General features: G+C 34.8%; 1 protein-coding gene across 2 annotated transcripts in view; it reads right to left on the reverse strand.

Annotated features, from left to right (window-relative positions):
• Nucleotides 1-107: 107 nt before the first annotated feature.
• LOC143239444 (ubiquitin-conjugating enzyme E2-24 kDa-like) overlaps nt 108-24,325 on the reverse strand; it is a 29,468-nt gene continuing 5,250 nt past the window's right edge. Inside the window, exons 3-5 of one of the 2 annotated variants that reach the window (XM_076480620.1) lie at nt 8,041-8,173; nt 4,759-4,906; nt 108-3,419 (exon numbers count right to left, since the gene is read on the reverse strand). In XM_076480620.1, the coding sequence (XP_076336735.1) occupies nt 3,322-3,419; nt 4,759-4,906; nt 8,041-8,173 (379 nt within the window). In that variant the 3' untranslated portion in view covers nt 108-3,321. The remainder of the gene's footprint in view (nt 3,420-4,758; nt 4,907-8,040; nt 8,174-24,325) is intronic. The other variant, XM_076480544.1, reaches the window with a different exon arrangement.

Genomic DNA, 24,325 nt, shown 5'->3' on the forward strand with positions numbered 1-24,325 from the left:
ATGCAAATGATTTCTACAGTACCATCCAATAAACATTTTGTGGCTGGGTGTTTATTTTAACATTTTTGAGTAACATGTCAAAAACATTTTATAAGATGCAATCTCACTTCTGGGCATTAATGTATCAGGAGTTTATTATGCAATAGTGTTACACATTGCTGAGGTACAGACTCAGGTACAATCAGTTACACAACCCTCACGAACCAATTCGGGAACAGTTGAATAAAATGTGATATTAAGACAGTAGCTTTCAACAACAATCTAATGACCTGCTATCTATAAATTGTGCAACACCACTACATACTGGTGAGGTATAGATACTAACATCATCATGGAGTTAAGTCTTAATATGACTAAATTCAGTAGCAGTCAAATTGATATTAGAACACCAGGTCCTGATGGGTATACAAAAGTTACAATTCATCCAATACAAAGGACTGAAAAGAATATATGTATTGAAATAATACTGTAAAGAACTTGGTTCATGGCATGGAATCTTCACTAACAAACAATATTATCTAATGTCTTGAGTGAACATATAGTCACTGGTTTTAGGAACTTGAGCAAAGAGAAGACAACAAGCAGAGATATGTGTTTCAATATCTAGCAAAACTATCTATGGGTTTTCACAAAATGAAAGCTTAGATTAATTTGGCAAAAGGAAAAGTGATGAAGCATGTCTAACAAATAGCATACAAAAGTGAATTAACAACCAACATATCTGCTTAATATTTTGTGTATCAAGTATGTTTATACATCAAGTTCTCAATCTTGTACTATATTACTAATATTGTACAAACATAACACAAATTTAATAAAAACTTGGCAGAGTATTAAAGGTGCAATAAGAGTGTAACACCAATAATGTTTTATTGTTTCAAAGCAACAAAAATGTACATTTGTCATATATACAGTTTCATGAAGTATGTGATGTACATATTTGTGTGTTTTTGTGCACTTTTCTCTGAATATTGTGCCAATGTTTGGTAAATACACTATTACGTATACACAAAGCAATACAAAACTCACAAGTGGTCTACAAGAAACACTACTTGATATTCAAATTGTACGTAAGTTACCATATAAAAATAAAATGTAAAAGCTCAGTGCATACTAAACCTTCTAGGACACACATAAAGAAATGTTTCTAGAAAATTTCTAACTAATTGTGGCAGCCGGTTTGGGGCGAGGAGGATATTTCTGTCACATGACCTAGCATTCTTTCCTGATTAGTTGAAGGTAAGAAAGTTCCTGAAACATGTTAGTACTTTTTGAGTACTATTCAAAACTCAATAACATGCTATCAAATTTTCCCTACATACATACACTAGACCTAAAAATATATTCACCTGAATTTCTGTCACCTTATTTACTGGACACTGGTCTTAGAATTAACATATGAAAAGACAGAAAACATCTGGTTATGTTTGAACCAGTCTTCAAAGTTTAGCATAAGGTTATTCTACATTATGAAAACTGATACAATAAACAATATACTTGTATAATGATAAAGAATATGGTTAAACAACTATTTTTGAGAAATTTACTCCACTTTAAGTAATGTTCCAAAGAAGAATTCAACTAGTCTCTGTGACAGCTCTAGATTCTGGAGCTGAAAGACTAGGTTTAAATCTGTGAATTACCAGAACCATTCCTAGTATTCTAAACTGTGAGTGACAGTTAATTACACAGAATAAATGGTTAACTGTTGTTGACTGACTGCCTTCCTTCTGGTCAGTAGTTTGAGATTATGGAGAGCAGTTTTGCCATAAACATATCAAAAATCAATGAATAATTTTAAATTTCTCATATCTATTTCGTGTGTTATCAGCTCTACTTGTATAAAATATATACATGATATTAAACTTATCAAGTGAAAGGTACTTGTCAAGATAAGTTGCTACATACTAATTTCAAACTCGGGTACAGAACATTCAACAAACACAGTGAAGACAATCTTTACTTATTAAAAAAAATTCTAACTAATAATTTGGTAATTTTGAGTTACCAAGAGAATTATTATGCTATGAATCCAACAATAATATTTTGATCATAATTATGCTACTTTAACACACATCTATAGAATTATTAAACTGAAAGTATCTAGGAACCTATTGCACAAACTAATGCTAAAAGATTTAATGTGTACAGTAGTCAGTACTATCATTTCATATTTTCTTCCACAGTTTTTGTTTAGGCTGACAAGTATATAAATTTGAATAAGGAAGATATTTATTTCTTAATTTGGCATTGGACTAAGTTTTATATTATTTATTATTTCTCTAATTAAGAACTAGAGAAAATGTAAACTGATACAATTCATGGATGATTTGATTGTTACAGTTATGACATTGTAATATCCAAAGAACACAACTTTTTTTCTACAAGTCATTGTTTATGTTGTACCAACAAATGTTTCTGACATAAATTCATTAACTGCCTTATTTTGTTTTAACCAAGATACCTCATGGTTTATGTGCTAACTTTAAATATGTATACATTACTTCAGAGATCAACTGTACAATAATAGATGACTTATAAAGTTGGGTCTTAAAAGTTTCACAAGACAGCTAAAATAGTTTGCTTACTCTTACCAGTAGTTACACTATAATACTGGATTTTTGCTGTTTGAAAACCTGCTACGATAAAACAAAAAATATTTTGTTTTTCATAGTTTCTAGTGCACACTAGGGGGATTTAGATATTTTGGCAGTAATATGAGAAAAACATTTACCTTTGATTTCCAGCTAATAACAAAAAAATCTAATTTCAGGAAATGTTTTGGCATTGTGGCTTCATCGGGACTATTAATACAATAACAGTCCTTGTACTTCTAGCCCTAACGAAGCCACAATGTCAAAATGGTCACTGAAATTTATTTATTTATTATCTAGACAGTAAAAGGCCTGTCTAACTTTATTGCTAAAATAATAAAAAATTACTGTTTTACAAAATAATGTAAATAAATGGTAGCACCTGACATATTTTTCAAGATAAACTGGCTCTAACTTCAGTCAAATCATACAACACAGTTTTGTTGTTGTAGCATGCTAGAATACCTTTTTATGTTTTCATAATACTTAAATTTAACAAAATACTAATGTATCCATAATTCTTTATATACACAATCCTTGAGAAATAAAGATGATTCAATTTCTCACTACTTAATAAAATGTAATGGATAGTCTGTCCAAGAGTAGATCTCCAGGGGCTCGGCTGGGAAGTGAAACAGTCCGTCATATATTTTCAATAAGCAAAATGTAATAACTACATCTCATTTACAGCTACTGTTTTAAAAAAGAATGAGCACAGTAGCAAGTTTTACGTAGCATATCGCTTTGTCCAGAGTCGAGCAATGCGATCGTGTTCTTCTCGGTGCTGAAGGTACTGAGTGGCAATACTTCCAACTAATGGATCAGCTGAAATAACACAAATGCTCTGTACTCATGCAACTCAACATGAAATAAAATTGTTGTTGACCTAACTTTTTCATAAAAAAATGAAAGATTAACAGTAGAAAAACAAGTGACTTTCTAGACCATTGCTAAGTATAATTATTTTTAAATCACATTATGAAAACACCAAGTTACATCAAGATATTGCCTACAAAAATGGTTATTAGGCATCTTTTTAACAAACCTAATAAGCTTCTAGTATGTGAATTAATTTATTTAGACTTAGTCTTTAATTAATAACTCGGATATCCCTGATTATGTAGAAGTGGGTATCCTATTATTTAAGAAACATTTATTGAGGGTTTTGCAGTATAACTATATTGAAAGAGTTAAAGTTCTACTGTCCTGTGTTCAGATTCATGAAGAATTCGTTGTATTTTATTCATTACAGTTTATTTTATTTTAAAATAACTTTTAGCTTCAAACTTTAAATTACATTACTTTTTTTTAAATAAATCCTCACAATTATGCATGTGTGTGTGAACCCTCTGGTTCTAAAGGATTCACTATTGTGGAGATCAATGTTACATCCTATTGAGTAGATTTATATTTTTGTCTGTTATATTACTAAGAACTAACATGTGATATCTTTCAATCAAATGAGGGGCAGGCAGCATTAGATAATGGATTAACTACAAAACTGATACTTTTAAGTGAGACCTGTTACTGCAAAAGTTAAATATCTACAAGTATTTGGGAGAATATGTGTTTGAAAATGTAGTGTCGTTAAACCCCATTGATAACTGTAGTAATATTATATCACAAACCAAGTAACACTTTATAGTATTATCATATTTGTGATTTTACCAATAACAAGACTCTAAATTTACAATAACAAATTTGATTGATAACAACTGGATAAAACATTAAGTCTGAACTTTGCAAACAAAAATTCAGCAAAAGAAATGAAAAATTAAACCAGACAAAACAGATCATAAACTTAGTGTTCACCATAGCTACTGTAACAAAGTGACCACAAAACACCTTACAATAAAGACATCTTTTGCTGTGATCTAACTTGCTAGTAAGTACTTCAAACTTTCCAATCAAAACTTTACTTTACAGAGTGCATTTTCTGTGTACAAGTTAGCAGTGGCAGATTTAAGATTGTGTGGACCCTATATCCCATGTAATTTTGCATAGAATAAAATTATCAATGGGCCTCCTATTAAGATCATGAGCCCTTGGGCTCAGCCCCTACTTACATATGCCACTGCAAATTAGATGAAAAACATATTGCTTTATGTATGATAAATACATTTATTAATTTATTCAGTGATTAAAAATGAAACTGTGGACAAACCTGGATTACAATCTGTCAGTAAAGAACATATCGACAGCAGAACTTTGGAGACAGTGAGAGCAGGGCTCCAGTTATCCTTCAGGATGTCCAGGCAGATCATTCCTTGACTGTTGATATTACAGTGATAAATCCTTGTTCGAAATGTTACCTGGAACATAACAAATAATTAGCATGATCACAGATAAATATGACAATTAAAAGTTTATATACACGAATTATTTGTAAACTGTACAAATGCTCTCATATATCCTAATGATGACTGGCTTGTTATTAAAGTGGTTGATACAAAATCAATTCCTTTCCAATACACTGTGAGGTAGAAGTAAATATATTATTAAGAGTAGCTTAGAATAGAGAAACTACTTTAAAAAGAGCTGAAGAGGCTGTATGTGTGATGCAGTTTGATGTTAACTTCTGTCGTATTTACGGACAAACACCTGGTAGTTAAGGCTTAGTATTTATAATTGCATTGCTGAATAATTTTTGATTCAAAAATCGTAGTTTCTAGCACTGCCAGAAAATCTGCACTTTTTACGGAAATGTAGTGTTTGGCCTTGTCCCATATTTCTCACACAGTTTAACATTAAACTTGTAGGCGGAAAATCAAAATGGCAGCAGTTTGTAACTAATGGCATGTTTCTTAACACCAACTTCTGTGATGTACAGATGCAATTTAGCATAAACCGGTCCTTTTGTTTTAATAATAAAAGAAATGAAAAGTACGATGTTCATGTACTGAGATGTTGTTACACGCTTTGAAATCGGTTATATAGCTATAAAAATATCAACTTGGAAAATTAGTGTTCATCGTCTGCTGATAATGTCCAATACATAGGCCTAACATTTGTCATAAAATCGCGCAAACTGCAGTTAAATTATTTTATCACAAATGTTAAGCACATTGGTTTCCAGTGCTTCATCAAATTTCAACGTTTAATATATTTTAAGACAGCGGTTATATTACACCTTGCCACTATATAAGTGAAGTCCACGTCGTATAAAGGTAGAAATTTATAAAGGGGCGCTTTTGTAGAAAAAAAAGGAGTTGATTGGAGGAATGACCCCCCGGAAAACATTTGTTGATTGGAGGAATGACCCCCCGGAAAACATTTGTATTTTTTTTCTTGGATTTTATGGTGTTTTGATGGTATATCATGCTGTTTTTACACATTGTAAACATTTACATGGGGGAGGATAAAACTCGCTGTGGCCCACACATTTCTTCTATTTACGCACATGCGCAGCAATACAGTTGCTACGCAGGAAACAGCTGCAATATTAACCGCACTCTTATTTTGCATGTTACAATACAAAAACAAATAGTGGCTTTGTCAGATAAGTGGTAGAGGCTCACGAACTTTGAGTAATTAATTTAATTGGTCCAGGCTTGTTGCTACATAAACATACTTGCGTTGTTGTGTGGAACATGAACATTCTTTTGTACATACATGTACAATATATATAGAAAAATTCCAGGTTTATGAGAACTTAGATACATATATATATATATACAGCCAATCTATGTTAACAGTTGAAAAACAGTATGAAAAATGAGTTTTGATCCCTTCAGAAACTGTTTCGTTATTGTCCTTTTTGAGCTAAGCCTACTCATATGTATGTTCGATGTTAACACCAGTACGATATGAAAACGCATGCGGAAGCAAATGTCAACAGCGACTTCGTTTCTCGTTCGCTACTACTCTCGCGAAGGCCACACGCACACGCGTCGTCATGTGGTATATGTACTATTATCGACCACCTTGTCTCTGTTACTCTAATCTGATGAAACATACAATACGCATAGTTGACCAGCCGGCATATAGCCGAACTGAGCTTTGAAAAATTATACCTGAGCTTTATATATGTAAAAACGGCTTGTTTGGGTTGAGAAAATTTTTTACGTAGAGGAGCGAACAACGTTTCGACCTTCTTCGGTCATCGTCAAGTTCACAAAGAAAGAAAGAGGTAACTGACCGATACACAACCGCATTCAACATGTGGTCAGCTATCGGTCAATTACCTCTTTCTTTCTTTGTCAAACTGACGATGACCGAAGAAGGTCGAAACGTTGTTCGCTCCTCTACATGGTGCTTACTGTACTCATACCAGCCATTTTTACACATATAATTTTCTCTACAAGTAGGTTCTCTCGTTATCACGGATTAATATTTACCAATCTGAACCAAGAACTATTTCATAAACGGTGATGGAAATGTTCAGTGGAAACGAAAAGAAGAGTAGAGGTGGCTTGATGGTATAAACATGCCATCTTTTAATTCGAACTTCATCTAATATCTTAGATCTCCAAATCTAATGAATAATGATATATTGAAAGAACTTGCTGCAAATACGACCATTTATTAAATAGTAAAAACACAAAACCCTACTTCAAGGGAGTTTGAGAATGTGATTCTGCATGACAGTCAAGCATTTGAAGCACTGATCCACGTTAATATCCAATATTAACAAATATCAACTTAAAATATCACAGTATTTATGATTTTGCATAACATTAAAATAATCTGCTCAAAACACGATCACCTCTTCCAAAAATTATAAATATCCCAACTGTATTGGTATTTGAATACAAAGTTCTAGCGCTGTAAGCACTCAGTTCAATTTGAACGTTACCAACAGACATATTCATACAGACAGACAAACTAGGCTTGTCCGACCAATCAGAAAATGACGGGTTCAAGTTTTTGTTTAAATAAAGCAAAAACAAAAAAATGCATAACGCATTTTTATAATTACATCGTATAATCTAAAAACAACGACTGAAACGCTGAAAATGGCCTAAGGTTTGTGATATGACAAAGTTTAAACCTTAATTTCAAGTATCATCGTTAGTTAAGACTAATAACAATATGTTTGGAAAATAAAAAAAAATCTTAAAAACAAGTACAATAAAATTGAGAAACACCTCTAACTTCGATGTTTTTAATATTTGTCAATAATTTCTAAATGTCTACGTCAAGGTACGTGCATAAACTACAACGTAGAACGAACTAAAAAGTGAAATTCAAGACAAGCCCGTGAACGTTTGAATTGCTACATATACACACACTTTGATAAGTGACGCAGATGAATAGAAGGTTACCAACAAACAAATGGCTTATATATAAATACTATATTACTGTTGTTGCTAAACGGCATTTTAAAAAGATTTCAAGTCCCACTTTCAATAAAGTTTCAAATTAGACAGATGTAACAGACACATCATACCAATATATTATGTTAATTATAAAACTATTGGTATATTTAACGGAACAATACACATACCTTTGGTGGTTTGAAAGGGTACTCTGGTGAAAAATGGATGTCCAGGAAAAACACTCCTCCTTCGTAAACCGATCCTGGAGGCCCAAGGATGGTAGATACCCATTCATAGAGATTGTCACCTTTAGGCCCTGCACTACATAAGGCTAACGTGTTATACAAGCCACCCATTTAAAACAACCTTGTTTTTAGTGTTTTAAAAATCAGTAACCTAGTCAATCCAATCCTAGTTTTAAAGTACGAGAAAAAAACAAACTATATACGAACAAAATAAATGTTTTTTTTATTGTAGGAATATGGATACTTATAATCCAAGATATAATTGATCATGTCCGTAAGCAGTATGTTTGAAAGGAAGTTCGAATTTATGAGATCAAAACTAACACATTTAACGTACAAGTATGCTAATACTATGGGAGCATGCTCCAGAGACAATTTGTAGCTGTTATGAGATCAGACACTGTGCATGAAACGTAGCTTAAACATGGTTGTTGATATCCAATTAAAGATACACAAATACTTATTATGTTATATCACTGCATGAAGAGTTTTATTTAAATTAACATTAATATGTAATTTTATTATAGTAATTAGTGGCGTAGATCCTGGGGGGTATGGAGGGTATACATCCCCCCTTCATTTTAGGTGGGGGGTATGGTGCATACAATCATCCCGCCTACAGTTTGGTCTGTTGAATTGTTTTATTGCATCACAGGCCTACAAATTGTGTTTGTTCTTGTGATTCCCGTGTTCTTACCAATCGAATTACATACTTAGGCCTAGATGTAGGCTTTTTCAGTAGCCGAAATGTACAACTTTAATATAAGCGTGCTTCTAAGCTTTTCGATCTAAGCGATAGTTCGTAAGTATCAGTCAGTAGGCCTAAGTATACATGCAAGTATCGTGCCAACAAGATTACTCTGTGACTACATGTTTACAGCTTTCAGGTTCACGTAATCAGAGATTACCAATTTGTAAATTGAACAGTCCACATAAGTGGTTGCAAAAATCATCCCCCCATTGGTTGTAAAAAATCTACACCCCTAAATTAGTAAAGTATTGTACTATCTACATGTAGAGCAGTTAGTAATTATTATATTGTATAACTAACTTAAACAGCTTTATAACAATATTATATTAGCTATTTCAATCACTAGGTATCACGTACATACATGAATGCATTACTGAAATAACATTATAGCATGCTCCATTCTTCTGGGGTGTTTTTTTTTTTTTCCACCATAAATAACGTTCATACAGTTTCAATGTTTATAGCATAATTATTATGTATTAAAGCTAGAACACTCAGTCTTTCTTCAATTTGTGTGCACATCAGGTGGCGAACAGACACTCAGCGTTCATAAGAACACGAACTTAGTGGCAATATGACAAAGAGTTTCAGTAAAAAAAGCTATATGGCTCGCTGAAGCTTGTTTGTTTTTGAATTTCGCGCAAAGCTACACGAGGGCTATCTGTGCTGGCCGTCCATAATTTATCAGTGTAAGACAAGAGGGAAGGCAGCTAGTCATCACCACCCACCGCAACTCTTGGGCTACTCTTTTACCAACGAATAGTGGGATTGATTGAAACATTATAATGCCCCATGGTTAAAAGGGCGAGGATGTTTGGTGTGACAGGGATTCGAACCCGCGACCCTCGGATTACGAGTCGAGTGCCCTACCCGCCTTGCCATGTCGAGCTCTCACTGAAGCACACTTTGACGGAGAAGGAACTAGTATTTGAATATCTGGATAAAATTGTCATAACCAACAGTGTAATGAACATTTGTTGGTATATTTGACTTGTTTTAATATACGATTTTAATACAAGTGAGCAGTGTTACTGTTGAAATTTATGGCTAACAAGACACAGGCTGTCACTGTAAAGAATCCGGTCTACATAACCTGACAGCAAGTTTTTCTTTTCACCATCAGTCACGTGATCCGTTATTGCTTATTTTTTAATTTTACGCAAAGCTACACGAGAGCTATCTGCGCGAGCCGGCCCTAATTTAGCAGTGTAAAGGCTACAGGGAAGACAGCTAGTCATCATCACCTACTGCCAACATCTGAGCTACTCTTTTATTTACCAACGAATTGTGGGAATGATTGTCATATTATAACACCCTAGCGGCTGCATTAGCGAGCAGGTTAAGTGTGATTGTGATTCAAACCCACGACCTATTGGCAAAGAAAAGAAGAAACAGCAATGTAATTAACAATCAATCAATACAAAGATATCAAAATTGTTTTGTTTGTGTTCCGAAAATAAGGATTTGTGGTTGAACTCAGTGTTTATAATTCTTCCCTTTTCAAGCCATAAAGAAAATGGGGCGTTACTTTTAAGGCTGACATTAGTAGTTTAAAAGTTTCGTTTATCTGTTTTTACTTATTTCGTAGTGCTGAACAAGTCTGCAAAAACGGTTTTAAGAGGGAAGGGGTAAACTGCATTACATTCACTTTCGTCTGTAAACTGCAAAGGTCCAACTATAAACTGCAAAGCACCAAAAGGAAAACATAGAGAGGACATATTACTAAGTAATCACATTTATACTGTCGTAAGGTCCAACTGTAAACTGCAAAGCACCAAAAGGAAAACGTAACGACAGGATATATTACCAAGTAATCACATTTATACTGTCGTGAGGTCCTACTGTAAACTGCAAAGCACCAAAAGAAAACGTAAAGAGAGGATATATTACCAAGTAATCACATTTATACTGTCGTGAGGTCCAACTGTAAACTGCAAAGCACCAAAAGGAAAACGTAACGAGAGAATATATTACCAAGTAATCACATTTATACTGTCGTGAGGTCCAACTATAAACTGCAAAGCACCAAAAGAAAACGTAAAGAGAGGATATATTACTAAGTAATCACATTTAAACTGTCGTAAGGTCCAACTGTAAACTGCAAAGCACCAAAAGGAAAACGTAAAGAGAGGTTATATTACCAAATAACCATATTTATACTGTCGTGAAGTCCAACTGTAAACTGCAAAGCACCAAAAGGAAAACGTAAAGAGAGGATATATTACCAAATAATCACATTTATACTGTCGTGAGGTCCAACTGTAAACTGCAAAGCACCAAAAGGAAAACGTAAAGAGAGGATATATTTCCAAATAACCACATTTATACTGTCGTAAGGTCCAACTGTAAACTGCAAAGCACCAAAAGGAAAACGTAAAGAGAGGACATATTACCAAGTAATCACATTTATACTGTCGTAAGGTCCAACTGTAAACTGCAAAGCACCAAAAGGAAAACGTAAAGAGAGGACATATTACAAAGTAATCACATTTATACTGTCGTAAGGTCCAACTGTAAACTGCAAAGCACCAAAAGGAAAACGTAAAGAGAGGATATATTACTAAGTAATCACATTTATACTGTCGTAAGGTCCAACTGTAAATTGCAAAGCACCAAAAGGAAAACGTAAAGAGAGGATATATTACCAAATAAACACATTTATACTGTCGTGAGGTCCAACTGTAAACTGCAAAGCACCAAAAGGAAAACGTAAAGAGAGGATATATTACCAAATAATCACATTTATACTGTCGTGAGGTCCAACTGTAAACTGCAAAGCACCAAAAGGAAAACGTAAAGAGAGGACATATTACTAAGTAATCACATTTATACTGTCGTAAGGTCCAACTGTAAACTGCAAAGCACCAAAAGGAAAACGTAAAGAGAGGATATATTACCAAGTAATCACATTTATACTGTCGTAAGGTCCAACTGTAAACTGCAAAGCACCAAAAGGAAAACGTAAAGAGAGGATATATTACCACGTAATCACATTTATACTGTCGTAAGGTTCAACTGTAAACTGCAAAGCACCAAAAGGAAAACGTAAAGAGAGGATATATTACCAAGTAATCACATTTATACTGTCGTGAGGTCCAACTGTAAACTACAAAGCACCAAAAGGAAAACGTAAAGAGAGGATATATTACCAAGTAATCACATTTATACTGTCGTGAGGTCCAACTGTAAACTACAAAGCACCGAAAGGAAAACGTAAAGAGAGGATATATTACCAAATAACTACATTTATACTGTCGTAAGGTCCAACTGTATACTGCAAAGCACCAAAAGGAAAACGTAAAGAGAGGATATATTACTAAGTAATTACATCTATACTGTCGTGAGGTCCAACTGTAAACTGCAAAGCACCAAAAGGAAAACGTAAAGAGAGGATATATTACTAAGTAATCACATTTATACTGTCGTGAGGTCCAACTGTAAACTGCAAAGCACCAAAAGGAAAACGTAAAGAGAGGATATATTACCACGTAATCACATTTATACTGTCGTAAGGTTCAACTGTAAACTGCAAAGCACCAAAAGGAAAACGTAAAGGGATGATATATTACCAAGTAATCACATTTATACTGTCGTAAGGTCCAACTGTAAACTGCAAAGCACCAAAAGGAAAACGTAAAGAGAGGATATATTACCAAGTAATCACATTTATACTGTCGTGAGGTCCAACTGTAAACTGCAAAGCACCAAAAGGAAAACGTAAAGAGAGGATATATTACCAAGTAATCACATTTATACTGTCGTGAGGTCCAACTGTAAACTACAAAGCACCGAAAGGAAAACGTAAAGAGAGGATATATTACCAAGTAATCACATTTATACTGTCGTGAGGTCCAACTGTAAACTACAAAGCACCGAAAGGAAAACGTAAAGAGAGGATATATTACCAAATAACTACATTTATACTGTCGTAAGGTCCAACTGTATACTGCAAAGCACCAAAAGGAAAACGTAAAGAGAGGATATATTACTAAGTAATTACATCTATACTGTCGTGAGGTCCAACTGTAAACTGCAAAGCACCAAAAGGAAAACGTAAAGAGAGGATATATTACTAAGTAATCACATTTATACTGTCGTGAGGTCCAACTGTAAACTGCAAAGCACCAAAAGGAAAACGTAAAGAGAGGATATATTACCACGTAATCACATTTATACTGTCGTAAGGTTCAACTGTAAACTGCAAAGCACCAAAAGGAAAACGTAAAGGGATGATATATTACCAAGTAATCACATTTATACTGTCGTAAGGTCCAACTGTAAACTGCAAAGCACCAAAAGGAAAACGTAAAGAGAGGACATATTACCAAGTAATCACATTTATACTGTCGTGTTTCATTACAATGAAACTCTTGCTTATATGATACCGGAAAAAAACTTTTTTTACGCGATGTGCAACCCCTAACTTCGTGAAAATTTTATCCTGTGTGCATTAAGTTTTCAATAGGTGGTCACGAGTTTCTCGTTTTGCCTCCGTTTTCCGTCACGGATAACTTTATTTTCCTCCATTCTCAGGGTGCAGATATGACATCATGAATACGTCACACGTGGATCTAATGCACTGACGTGATATTACAACCATTATCATTATCACCTGGAATAACTTTATTGCATTCGTGTCTTCATAGAAACTTCGATGCGTCTTTAATGCGAGAACATAAATCCTGGGTTTATCTGTTGATTTATATGCTCGCTGAAGCTTTTCGTGCGGGTTTCATAGATTGTTTATTATCGGTTTTTCCAGGGTTGCCAAACTGAGTAAATAGGATTTTCTGAGCTGGTTATCATAATAGAAATTTATTAATAGTTGCATTAACTGTCTATCGTTTAAAATATTTCTACTTTTGTGAACAACATTAGGTATTTTTAAGAGGATACGAATGAGTGTTGGTAATCATATTATTGTTCACGCATTTGTTAAACCTAGTGTCTTGAAATTATCATGTCCCTCTTCTAAATAGTCCTTCACAGACATAATGGCGGGATTACCTTTACCTACTGATTTCACAACAATACAAGTTCTGTCCCTTAATAACGTCTGTGCTTGTTATATTGTACCCCCACTCTGCGGTTGGTGTTGTCCAATGTGTATACCTTACTGTGACTGACAATGTGTTTATAGATAAATATCTCCCAAACTTATTACTCGACAGTTCCAGTATAAACTTCTCTGTGATTGGTTAAAAAGCCATGAACTTCTCTGTGATTGGTCAAAAAGCCATGAACTTCTCTGTGATTGGTTAAAAGTCATGTACAACTGAGCTTCTCTCATATAGTGTGTGTGTAAAAAACAAAGTCGAGGTGTTCTGTCTTTGTCTGTAGGTACATATGATGGTAGGTATGGTGTGTAAGGTGTTAAAGAAACCAAGAGCTCACACCTTTAGACTGTAAAGACATTTTTCTAAGACATTTGTTGCAATGACTTGGATCTGGTCGTTCTTAACGTTAATAGGCAGATCGTATTTATTAACTATGGTTTGTATTTTCTTGGATTTTTGTTTTCGTTTGTTATCTGCCCACAGCTTGTAACAAATTCCAATTTTTAATGTTAGTAGTCCTAAGATCTACCACTCAGTCACCTAGAGAGTATGTTCTTAGAGACAGTTCGTTTTGTTTTCTTAGCGCCAAACTATACAATAGGAAATCTACGTTATGCAGGGTATCCAACCACGGATTTTATAATTATAAGTCCGTAACGCACTGCTGACTCGGAGCAACGGGACAATAGTTTCGTCAGTTAGAGGTGTTGTAAAGTTGTCTTGTGTTATCTCTCACAAATGTCTTCTTTCTTCTTGCTTCCTCGATTATTATTAACGTTGGGTGTGTGACGTTAATTTGTTTTTGTTGTAGTTCTTGAAAACGTGTTCGACGTGGAAAGTGAGAATTCGTTACTCAAAAGAAGTGACAGGGTAGTTTGTTTGTTTTGAATTTCGCACAAAGCTACTCGAGGGCTATCTGCGCTAGCCGTCCCTAATTTAGTAGTAATAGACTACTAGGAGGGGATTTAGATGACGCCACCCACTGTAAACTATTGGGCTACTCTTTTACCAACGAGCAGTGGCATTGTCCGTCACATCATAATTCCCCACGGCTGAAAGAGTGAGCATATTTAGTGATGGGGATTCGAAACTACGATCCGCAGATGGCTAGTCAAGCATCCTAAGTCATGCTAAAAGCCCTGTTCAACGTTGTAAGTCCGTAAACTCACGGCTGACGCACCAGGGGTCATCTGTTTCGGAACCCAAAAATATTCTGACCGTTACCCTCAACAGTTTCCTCTCCAGACTAAATGTAGAAGTAACAGTTACTCTTTTAAATCGAATAATCGATTTATATTAATAACATATTATTCCAGAAATACTGTAAAGATATCGATAAAGCAGTATTTCTAATATAGCTCTACTTGTTCAGTTGTTTAGACCGACACCATTAGGCTTAGAAATAATGGAATGTTAGAAACTACTGATACATTTGATATTTTAGAAACATATAATAACAACGTTATTTTATTTTGTTTGTAGAAGCACAGTATTTTATATTTGTAAACGGATTTTAAAAACACATTAATAAGTATTTTTTACTGGAAATACATGTTACAGGTTTAAACTATGAGTTAAAAGAAGAAAAACGCTAGGACTAAATTATTTTTTTTATGTGAAGTTTTAACCAATTACATAAAGAAGAAAGACTGGCTATATCTGAAGATGAAAACTAAAGAATTCACGAAAATACCTCAGTGAATTAATATATAACGTTTGTGAAGAACACTGGCGTGGAACCTAGAAGTTGTTTATTACTTGTTTAGAAGGAATTTTGGCATGACTAAGTGATTCTGAGTGAGTGGGACCTACAAATTTTGAGTGTCTAGACTTGACTTAACGTAGCCAGTTTGCGAATTCGTGGATGAGAAAATATTGTAATATAATATCAGTGAGTTAACTTAATTAGTTTGTGAGCGAGTCTGTTACCGCGTTATCAATCGATTATCTTCAACGGTGTGTAACATTCTTTCCCGAAGTGGACGCCATGGCAGACGCCATGTTTTTTCACATCAAACGTAACTGGAAAATAACACGTAACGGTACTACTAGACTAACATGTATACAACTTACAACGTTAAAAAATCAAATATACTGGAACAGATTTCTACGAGTTATCAACATGCTATGTAAATCATAATACAATACTTCTAACAACACTAACAGAAACACAACACCTTCGATTTAAATTAAGGAGTTATGTCGGAAGCCTCTCGGTTCCTGCATCTTACTTTCCTCAGGTGCTTTCGTTATTACTTTTAAGATAAAATCTTAGTTTATGTTCTGGAAGAACCAGGGATTTGACAAGTTGTTTCTTAAATTAAGAAAACTACGTTAAACGAGTCGTTAAATTTGAATATTTGTGTTTCATCAGTTAACCTCTCGTTTTTCAGAGCGCTTCTGAGTTATATATCATGCTATACTGAATTAAGTTAAGTGTTCACAACTAATAATTTAGTATCAGTGGTAAGAATGACATTTGAAAACTGGCTACGTACCTGTTTTAATAGTCGCAGTGAAATTAAAAGCATTTTAAAGTTGTTTTTTTATCAAAAGCGTGGAAACAAAACACACAGAAAATAATGTGGCAAAAGATGAAAAAAATTAAAACCGAAACATGAATAAAGATATAACCAAAGTTATTTGAAAAAAGCATGACAAAACTATCACAGAAAGGCGATGAAAATGTTTTGTTTGTTTTTAATGTCGCGCAAAGCTACACGAAGGCTATCTGCGCTAGCCGTCCCTCTTTGGCTACTATTTTACCAACGAATAGTGGGATTAACCGTAACAATAATTTTGCCCCCACGGCTAAAAGGACGAGCATGTTTGGTGTGACGAGAATTCGAACCCACGACCCTCGGATTACGACTCGAGCGCCTTAACCACCTGCCCATACCGGGCCCCATGAATGTGACCATAAATACGGACCGTTATAGAAACAAACTTGAAGAATGTTCCAAATAAAAAACGTGACTAGAGTGTTAAAGAATGGTCCACTTTAGCTGCAACAGATGCCACTTTCCAAACTGTATTATCACATGACATCTTACAACGGACTGTAAGACGGGGCTGCAACAAAAATCGTCAATTTCCACGACCCTAGTTCAATGAATATATAACATAACCATGGAAAACCAGGAACCATTTGATTCTTAAAGCTGGCACATGCACTCTTTACTTTTCAGGAAATCACTGACTCAAATTATAAGTCTTGAAAGCTATTGTCTTCTGATACTACATGCCGCAGTTCATTCCATAAGACTGTTACCCTGGACAAGGAATAAAACTGTCTATTGTTCGTCTTTTCCAAATATTAAACTTGTGTCCTCTTGTTTTATTATCTTCATAATATAGCACAAGTAAAAAGTATATAACTATATAAGAAATATCGCGCGAAACACATTGGGCAGAACTTGAGACTATTTCCAATAGTCAGGGCGATGAACTAAGTTAACTTCGTCAGTGCTGACCCAACAAGTCAAGCTTAAGAAACTGGACAGTCAGTTCTTTCTAGTATCACGAACCTAGTCAGCGTGATGAATGAGTAAAAGAGAAACTCTGGTGAATATTGATGAAGATATGTAAAATCCGAAAGAAACTTGATGGACCCTAGATTCATTGGAAATTGTTGATTCATCACTTCAATTTAATTGTTACGAAACTGGAATCACCAAAACTGCTGATTGAACAAGTTCACCAAAATTTTATTATGGTCGAAAAAGAGGATTCATTTTCTGAATAAGAACAAATAATATAAAATAATCACTTCAGTAAACACAATATAGAGTAAGCAAGTGCAACACATTATCTATACCTTAAATGAATGAAAAGTAGGAAACAGAACAATTATTATACATGTAAAAACGGCTGGTATGGATAGAGAAACTCTATGTAGAGGAGCGAACAACGTTTTGACCTTCTTCGGTTATCGTCAGGTTCACAAAGAAAGAAAGAGGTAACTGACTGGTAGCTGACCACATGTTTTAAGGCAGTTGTATAATAGAGTGTAGGAATGTAGAGAACGTGCTTATGTGTTGGATCATATTTGTTAATATAGGTATAAAGGTGTTCCTTTGTATTGGTTTATTTTGGGTTTGAGTTGCTGTATAAGTAAGGCTTCTTTAATTTTGCGTTTGGGACTCAGCACATGAAACAAAACAAAAACTCAACATACTAAGAAACCAAATAAACACAGCCATAAAACTATGCTCACCAGATAAAATTAACGATGAATTAGACAAAATAAAACAATACTTCATCAACATCAATAAGTTTCCTCCACAAATCGTAAAACATTATACGCACACACCTAGAAAGAAAGAAAAATCAACCAACAAAAGTAAATATACCTCACGAATCAAAAAATCACGAAACCATATACTGCTGCATACCATATATTCCTGACATCAGCAAACAAATAACCAACATTTGGCAAAAACTAGTAATAAAATATGACATTCCAATTAATACCAAATTTATTCAAAAACCAGGCACAAAACTGAGGTCTATACTATGTAAAAACTACACTGACAAACACCACACTAACATTATTTATAAAATACAATGTGATAACTGTCACGACTTCTATATTGGAGAAACAAATAGAAAAATTGAAACCAGATTCAAAGAACATAAAAAGTCACCTTCACACGTTTTCGAACACTGCAAGTCAAGTAAACACAACATAACCATAGAAAACACTCAAATACTAAATAAAAACAAACATAAACAAAATTAAAGCCTTACTTACACAACAACTCAAGTCCAAAATAAACCATTACAAAGGAACACCTTTAGACCTATATTAATAATCTAGCATCTAAACATGCCCTCTACATTCCTACACTCAATTACACAACCGCCTTCAAACATGTGGTCAGCTATCGGTCAGTTACCTCTTTCTTTTTTGTGAACCTGACGATGACCGAAGAAGGTCGAAACGTTGTTCACTCCTCTATTAGTGCTTTCTCTATCCATACCAGCTGTTTTTTACATATATAATTTTCTCTACAAGTGGGTTTTCTCGTCATCACGGATTAAGAAACAGAACATTATTTAAAGGAGTGAAAATTTGTTTCAGAAATTTGCATACATCTATACAATGGTTACGTGCGTATAGCCGTCTCTAATTCTGAACTGATAATCGTGAGGGAAGGCAGATAGTTAATAGCACCAACCAATGACTCTTGTTTAATTCTTATCGGATAGTCAATGTTATGATGCATCCACGATCCCAAAGTGCAGAGTGAGTGTGTGTGTCTTTTTGTGCCGACAAGTTGCGAACAGAGAATCATAGAATTAACAGTTCGGAATTGCTAACTGCTAGGCCACACCAAACCCGAACTGTAAAAAGCAGCATTAAAGTAGAGAACATGAACTACGTCAAAAACATACACATATTTGTTGTTATCGTTACGACTAAGAAAGAGGGCGTTGTACATGTTATTGAAATTGAAAAAGACAGAGGTTCTGTGTATAGAATGTGTGATAAAAATCACGACAGTATTGAGCCATAATCGAATAAAATTCAGCGATGAAAATGGTTACTGGTAGCCGAATTGCAGTGGGACAAGCCTGAATTTTAGTTTACAGAAACTAAGTAGCGCAAAAGAAAAATCTAAGTTCAGAACAGTGAAGACATTAATACCGCACACCAGTGAATAGCGACAAGCCACTGAGTCGACCAAATAACGCGCACGCCCTCTGAATAATAGCCAATGTTTAATTGTCAACAAATTATGTAATGACCACTTTAAAATTTATTTTTATCAGCATTGTTTAATACATATGAAAATAGGTACATAATTATTAAAATAAAAAAGGTGTCCGCGTACCACCTAAGACCATCTACTGTGCCACCATAGGTACTTGTGCATTGGGAAACACTGCCATACACTATTACTAACCTGTTATGATACGAAAGTTAGAAATACAACCTGGAAAGAAAATGGCTCATCCGTTACACTTGCAACTAATGCTTACAGTGCTTATCCGCAAACTGCTGTATAGATACACGAGTGATCAACTCCATTCTTTGGAAATACTCTCTGGTTTAGTATTACGTTAATATATTTTGAACTCACAAAAAGCATGATTTAAAAATATATTACTTACTTTAAGAAGAAGGAAAATTAATTATTTTATTATTTTCATTTCAATTAATGTTTCTTCTATACTTTGGAAAGCAGTCATCTTCCCATAACTGTATGCAGGCAGTGAAGGGTCATATAGATGTGGAACGTTGTGGGCTTCAGAACCCACATCTCGCTCTCCTAATTTCTATTACTACATCTATTGCTACGCTTCTATTTCTTATGTGACACTGAAGAATGAAGTTTAAGACTGATAGACAGTGTATCCCCACCGCAATGTGGGTCCTACTTACGCAGTCACCTCCAAAGCCTAGGGTACATTTTATAATCCCACATTATAGCTTACACCCTGGGATCTTTTAAATTAGTGCATCGTTTTTGTTTCGGCTTGTTTTTTTAAGTTATAACAAACTAATATATAGTCCGTCAAAAATTACAGGGCAAGAACTGCCATTCCCACCTAATGAATGGTATACCTTCATCTCACATGTATAAGACAATTATAAAGAGGTTTCTTTTTATTTCATAATTTTGGTGATATAATAAATAGCTTAATTAAGTTTAAAACAGAGTCGATATTTTTAGTTTCATAATACATGTTAATACACTTGGCTCTAGGCAAGGTGATTCCACACTACGTCTTTAGACTTATTATAACAGCACTCATTATACTTACAACGTTTCACGGCCCCTTTCCTCACTAAAACTGTAATGGGCGAAGAGCAATCAAGAAATTGTATCTAGATAAATGCATTTTGGCTTTTACGATTCCTCCCATTTCGTGGTATCAAGCGTGACGTAACACACACTGGCTTTTATATATATACACATACACATGTATACTAGTTAGAGCACCTCTCTTCTGGACGGAAGTTATGTAAATTCATGATTAACGAAAAGTTAACTTAGGACACGAAGAATTGCTTTCCTTACATGTAATTGTTAAAAACAACAACAAAGCCCACACAAACTGCAAAACACAAAATGTGAAACCGCAAGTTTGTAACAACCTCCGCTTGGACCCAACAAAACATTCATGCCACATTTGGTGAAGATTGATCAACAAGGGGCGAAGTTGTGGTAAAACATACGTAAAACGCTCACAAAAACAACAAAACCCAAAACTGGATATGTGTATGTACTCCTACATGGATCTATTGAACCACCGTACCATTTTTGGTAAAGATCCATCCATACCCTGCCCTCCAGTAGACTTCTACTACCAAAAACCGGGTTTCGATATCCGTGGTGGGCGTAGCACGGATAGCCCTTTTTGTAGTTTGTGCTTAATAGCAAACAACAATTACCATTCATACTGTGTGAATATGTTACATGGTCAAACAATAAACATTACTATAATATTTACACAGATACATATCTGTGACACACAAACTGTGACCCACCCTCCCCAAGGAAGACACGTGACTAAGATTATAGGTGTATATAAATTATTATATGGTGCAGACAAAAAATCAAAATCATTTTTTCATTCAAGTATTATTACTATTACGTAACGTTTCATATGAGAAAATAACATGTACAATTTACACATAAATATGATAAGGGAGATGGAATGTTACAAAACAAATGCTCATAAAGGGGAACACCGTAAGATGAGTGTGCGCACTATTGACCTTTACGATCTGTTTAAAAGCTTTACTGACCTACTTTCAGCTGTTACAATGACTATAAAACGTAAAGTACGTCGCTAAATTATTTCAAGTTTATTCGTTATACTGCTATTAAAAGCCTACTAAACACACGTACTTTGACTAGTGTAATGCTACTTTCACGGTATTTATGGCAGACATTAAATGAATCAAGAATTCTGTTCATGTTGATCTGATATATAGCACCACACAGGATCGTGTGACAAACCTAACCAAGGTTGTCTTCGTACACACCTTTTCACAACACACTCGTTGTTCCAACCGAATAATTCAGCTTTACTCGAATAATACGTATTTGAAATACGAGTACATTTTTCTTAATGTAAGCTAATCTGACGCGGACCTATTCCAAAGGAGGCGTGTGTAGACGTATGCCAGTAAAACAATGAGTGAGCATGCGCAAATGTAGTCATAATATTGAACTCGATCACTGAGGCAGCTGAACGTTTCTCACGTATTGTTGTAGTGTTTTCACTCATTCTCGTGTTACACAGTAAGCCTAACTAACTTCTGTGTACTTAATAATGGGTATAATATGCATACAGCTACTACAATGTTGTCATTTAATTACAGTCTTAATATAAAGATGATCAATTATGTTTGTGTAAGTCTAGGTGTGTTAGCATCCATCACTCAGGAGTTGACTGGCTTCATTACAGTATGGTAATTAGAAACTGTCTGATGAGATTTGTTCTGGTCATAAAGGACTTTAAACAGGGCGCATTGCCGCTTTTTTATATCCACCTGTGGCTGTGAATTTAATGATAACTACTTGATCAATTACTTAAGTAAGGGCCCGACATGGCCAGGTGGTTAAGGTACTCGACTCGTAATCTCAGGCTCGCGGGTTCGAATACCTGTCACACCAAACATGCTCACCCTTTCAGCCGTGGGGGTGTTATAATGTTACGACCAATCCCACTATTCGTTGGTAAAAGAGTAGCGCAAGAGTTGGCGGTGGGTGATGATGACTGGCTGCTAATCTTACACTGCTAAATTAGGGACGGCTAGCGCAGATAGTTCTCGTGTAGCATTACGCGAAATTCCAAACAAACCAACAACTTTAGTAAATAATTTTACATAAAGCAGAATACGTGAAATTAGTATTCAACGAGGTCACTATGGATTTAATAACAAAATAAGGAAAAAGGACATTATATGACATTGTTATTTATACAACTTTTGCTTCTTTAGTGAGTATATACAGAAATCACATAAACCTGTGTAACATGTTATATAGTCAAAAGTCACAGAATATCTACCCAAATATACGTTGCTTTATTTGTATTTCGCGCGTGCACTAGTTGAGTTGTCTACAATGAATAAAAGTGTTATAAGTGAAATGTTCGCTTCTTTTCGCCCTGAGCAAGAGTTGCTAAGTTTGGTTGAGTTTATTTTTATGCTCAAAATTTATTACAAATTTAATATTCAATTTAGATGTATTAAAGTAAAGTATACATCTGTAATCCATACAAGGAACTAGAAACTTTATAGTAATAAAACACTGATGTCCGTGTTGCTCTCTCTGGTGTCTACAGTGCCAACGGAAAGAAACACTTACTATCGACGTCTTGGTCTAGAGACGTGTGATGTTGGGGAAATTTGTCGTCTTATAAGGAACTGATTATAAAATTATTCCATCACGTGATTTGTTCAGGTTCCTTTTCTGTAGTACATTGATTACTACACGTGCTATAAGACAGTTGCTATGGTATGTTTTTAGACACGTTAGAATGGAACAGAAAGCGTGAATGTGAAGCGAGTAAGGTAATGTTTTAAGAGACGATTTGGAAAAAAAACATATTTCCTACAAATATGATTGGTTTGATTTGTTTGTAATTAATCAATACCGGATGCAATGATTTTCCGCATCCTTCCTTCTTTAACCGACCCGGCAAGGCCAGGTGGTTAGGATGCTCGACTCGTAATCCAAGAGTCGCGGGTTCGATTCTTCGTCACACCAATCATGCTCGCTCTTTGATGGATGAAACACGAGTTCTATTTCAGTTTCATTTGTCTAGTATACAAGGTTTATTTGAGTGTAGAAAAAATAATGACAGGGTATCCATTAGAAGGACATATTCAAGGGCTTATTTCAGAGACTTTTGTGTTTTGCCCTATTTTCACGGCCAAACAACCTTAACACTGTGCACAAGTTTAATTTCTGGTTTCACCATAGATTTAGATCCTAATATTTGTTTCTGTTTACTCGTGGGTCGGGAAGAACCTATTGGTTAGCGTTCCGAGGGTATGAATATGAGATTACAAGATTCACAGCCTTTTATATGCAAAAACGGCTCGTTTGGTCTCGTCATCACTGATTAAGATTCACAGCCTGTTTCCACAATAAAATGGGCGTTTTTCTTCCAGACAAGAGTGGGTGGTGAGGTACTTACCACTACATGTCATCCCTCTGGTCGGGCAGCTGACAATTTCGGAAGGTTAGCACAAGTAACTATTCAACTGTTAAGATCTAAATAAGAAACTGGTATTCCTTCTCTTTTTGTTTGTTCTCAGTACTGTTTCTACTTCACAAAGTTACACATGAAATACTGTTTCCTTCTTGCTTTTATTAATAAGGTTACGTTTTTATCTCCGTGCTTGCACTGGATATTAAATCCTTCTTTACTTACGAGTCAAGGATGTTGTTGAAAC

This window comes from Tachypleus tridentatus, chromosome 1 (genome assembly GCF_004210375.1).
Source record: "Tachypleus tridentatus isolate NWPU-2018 chromosome 1, ASM421037v1, whole genome shotgun sequence".
In the NCBI taxonomy this organism is placed as follows: domain Eukaryota; kingdom Metazoa; phylum Arthropoda; class Merostomata; order Xiphosura; family Limulidae; genus Tachypleus; species Tachypleus tridentatus.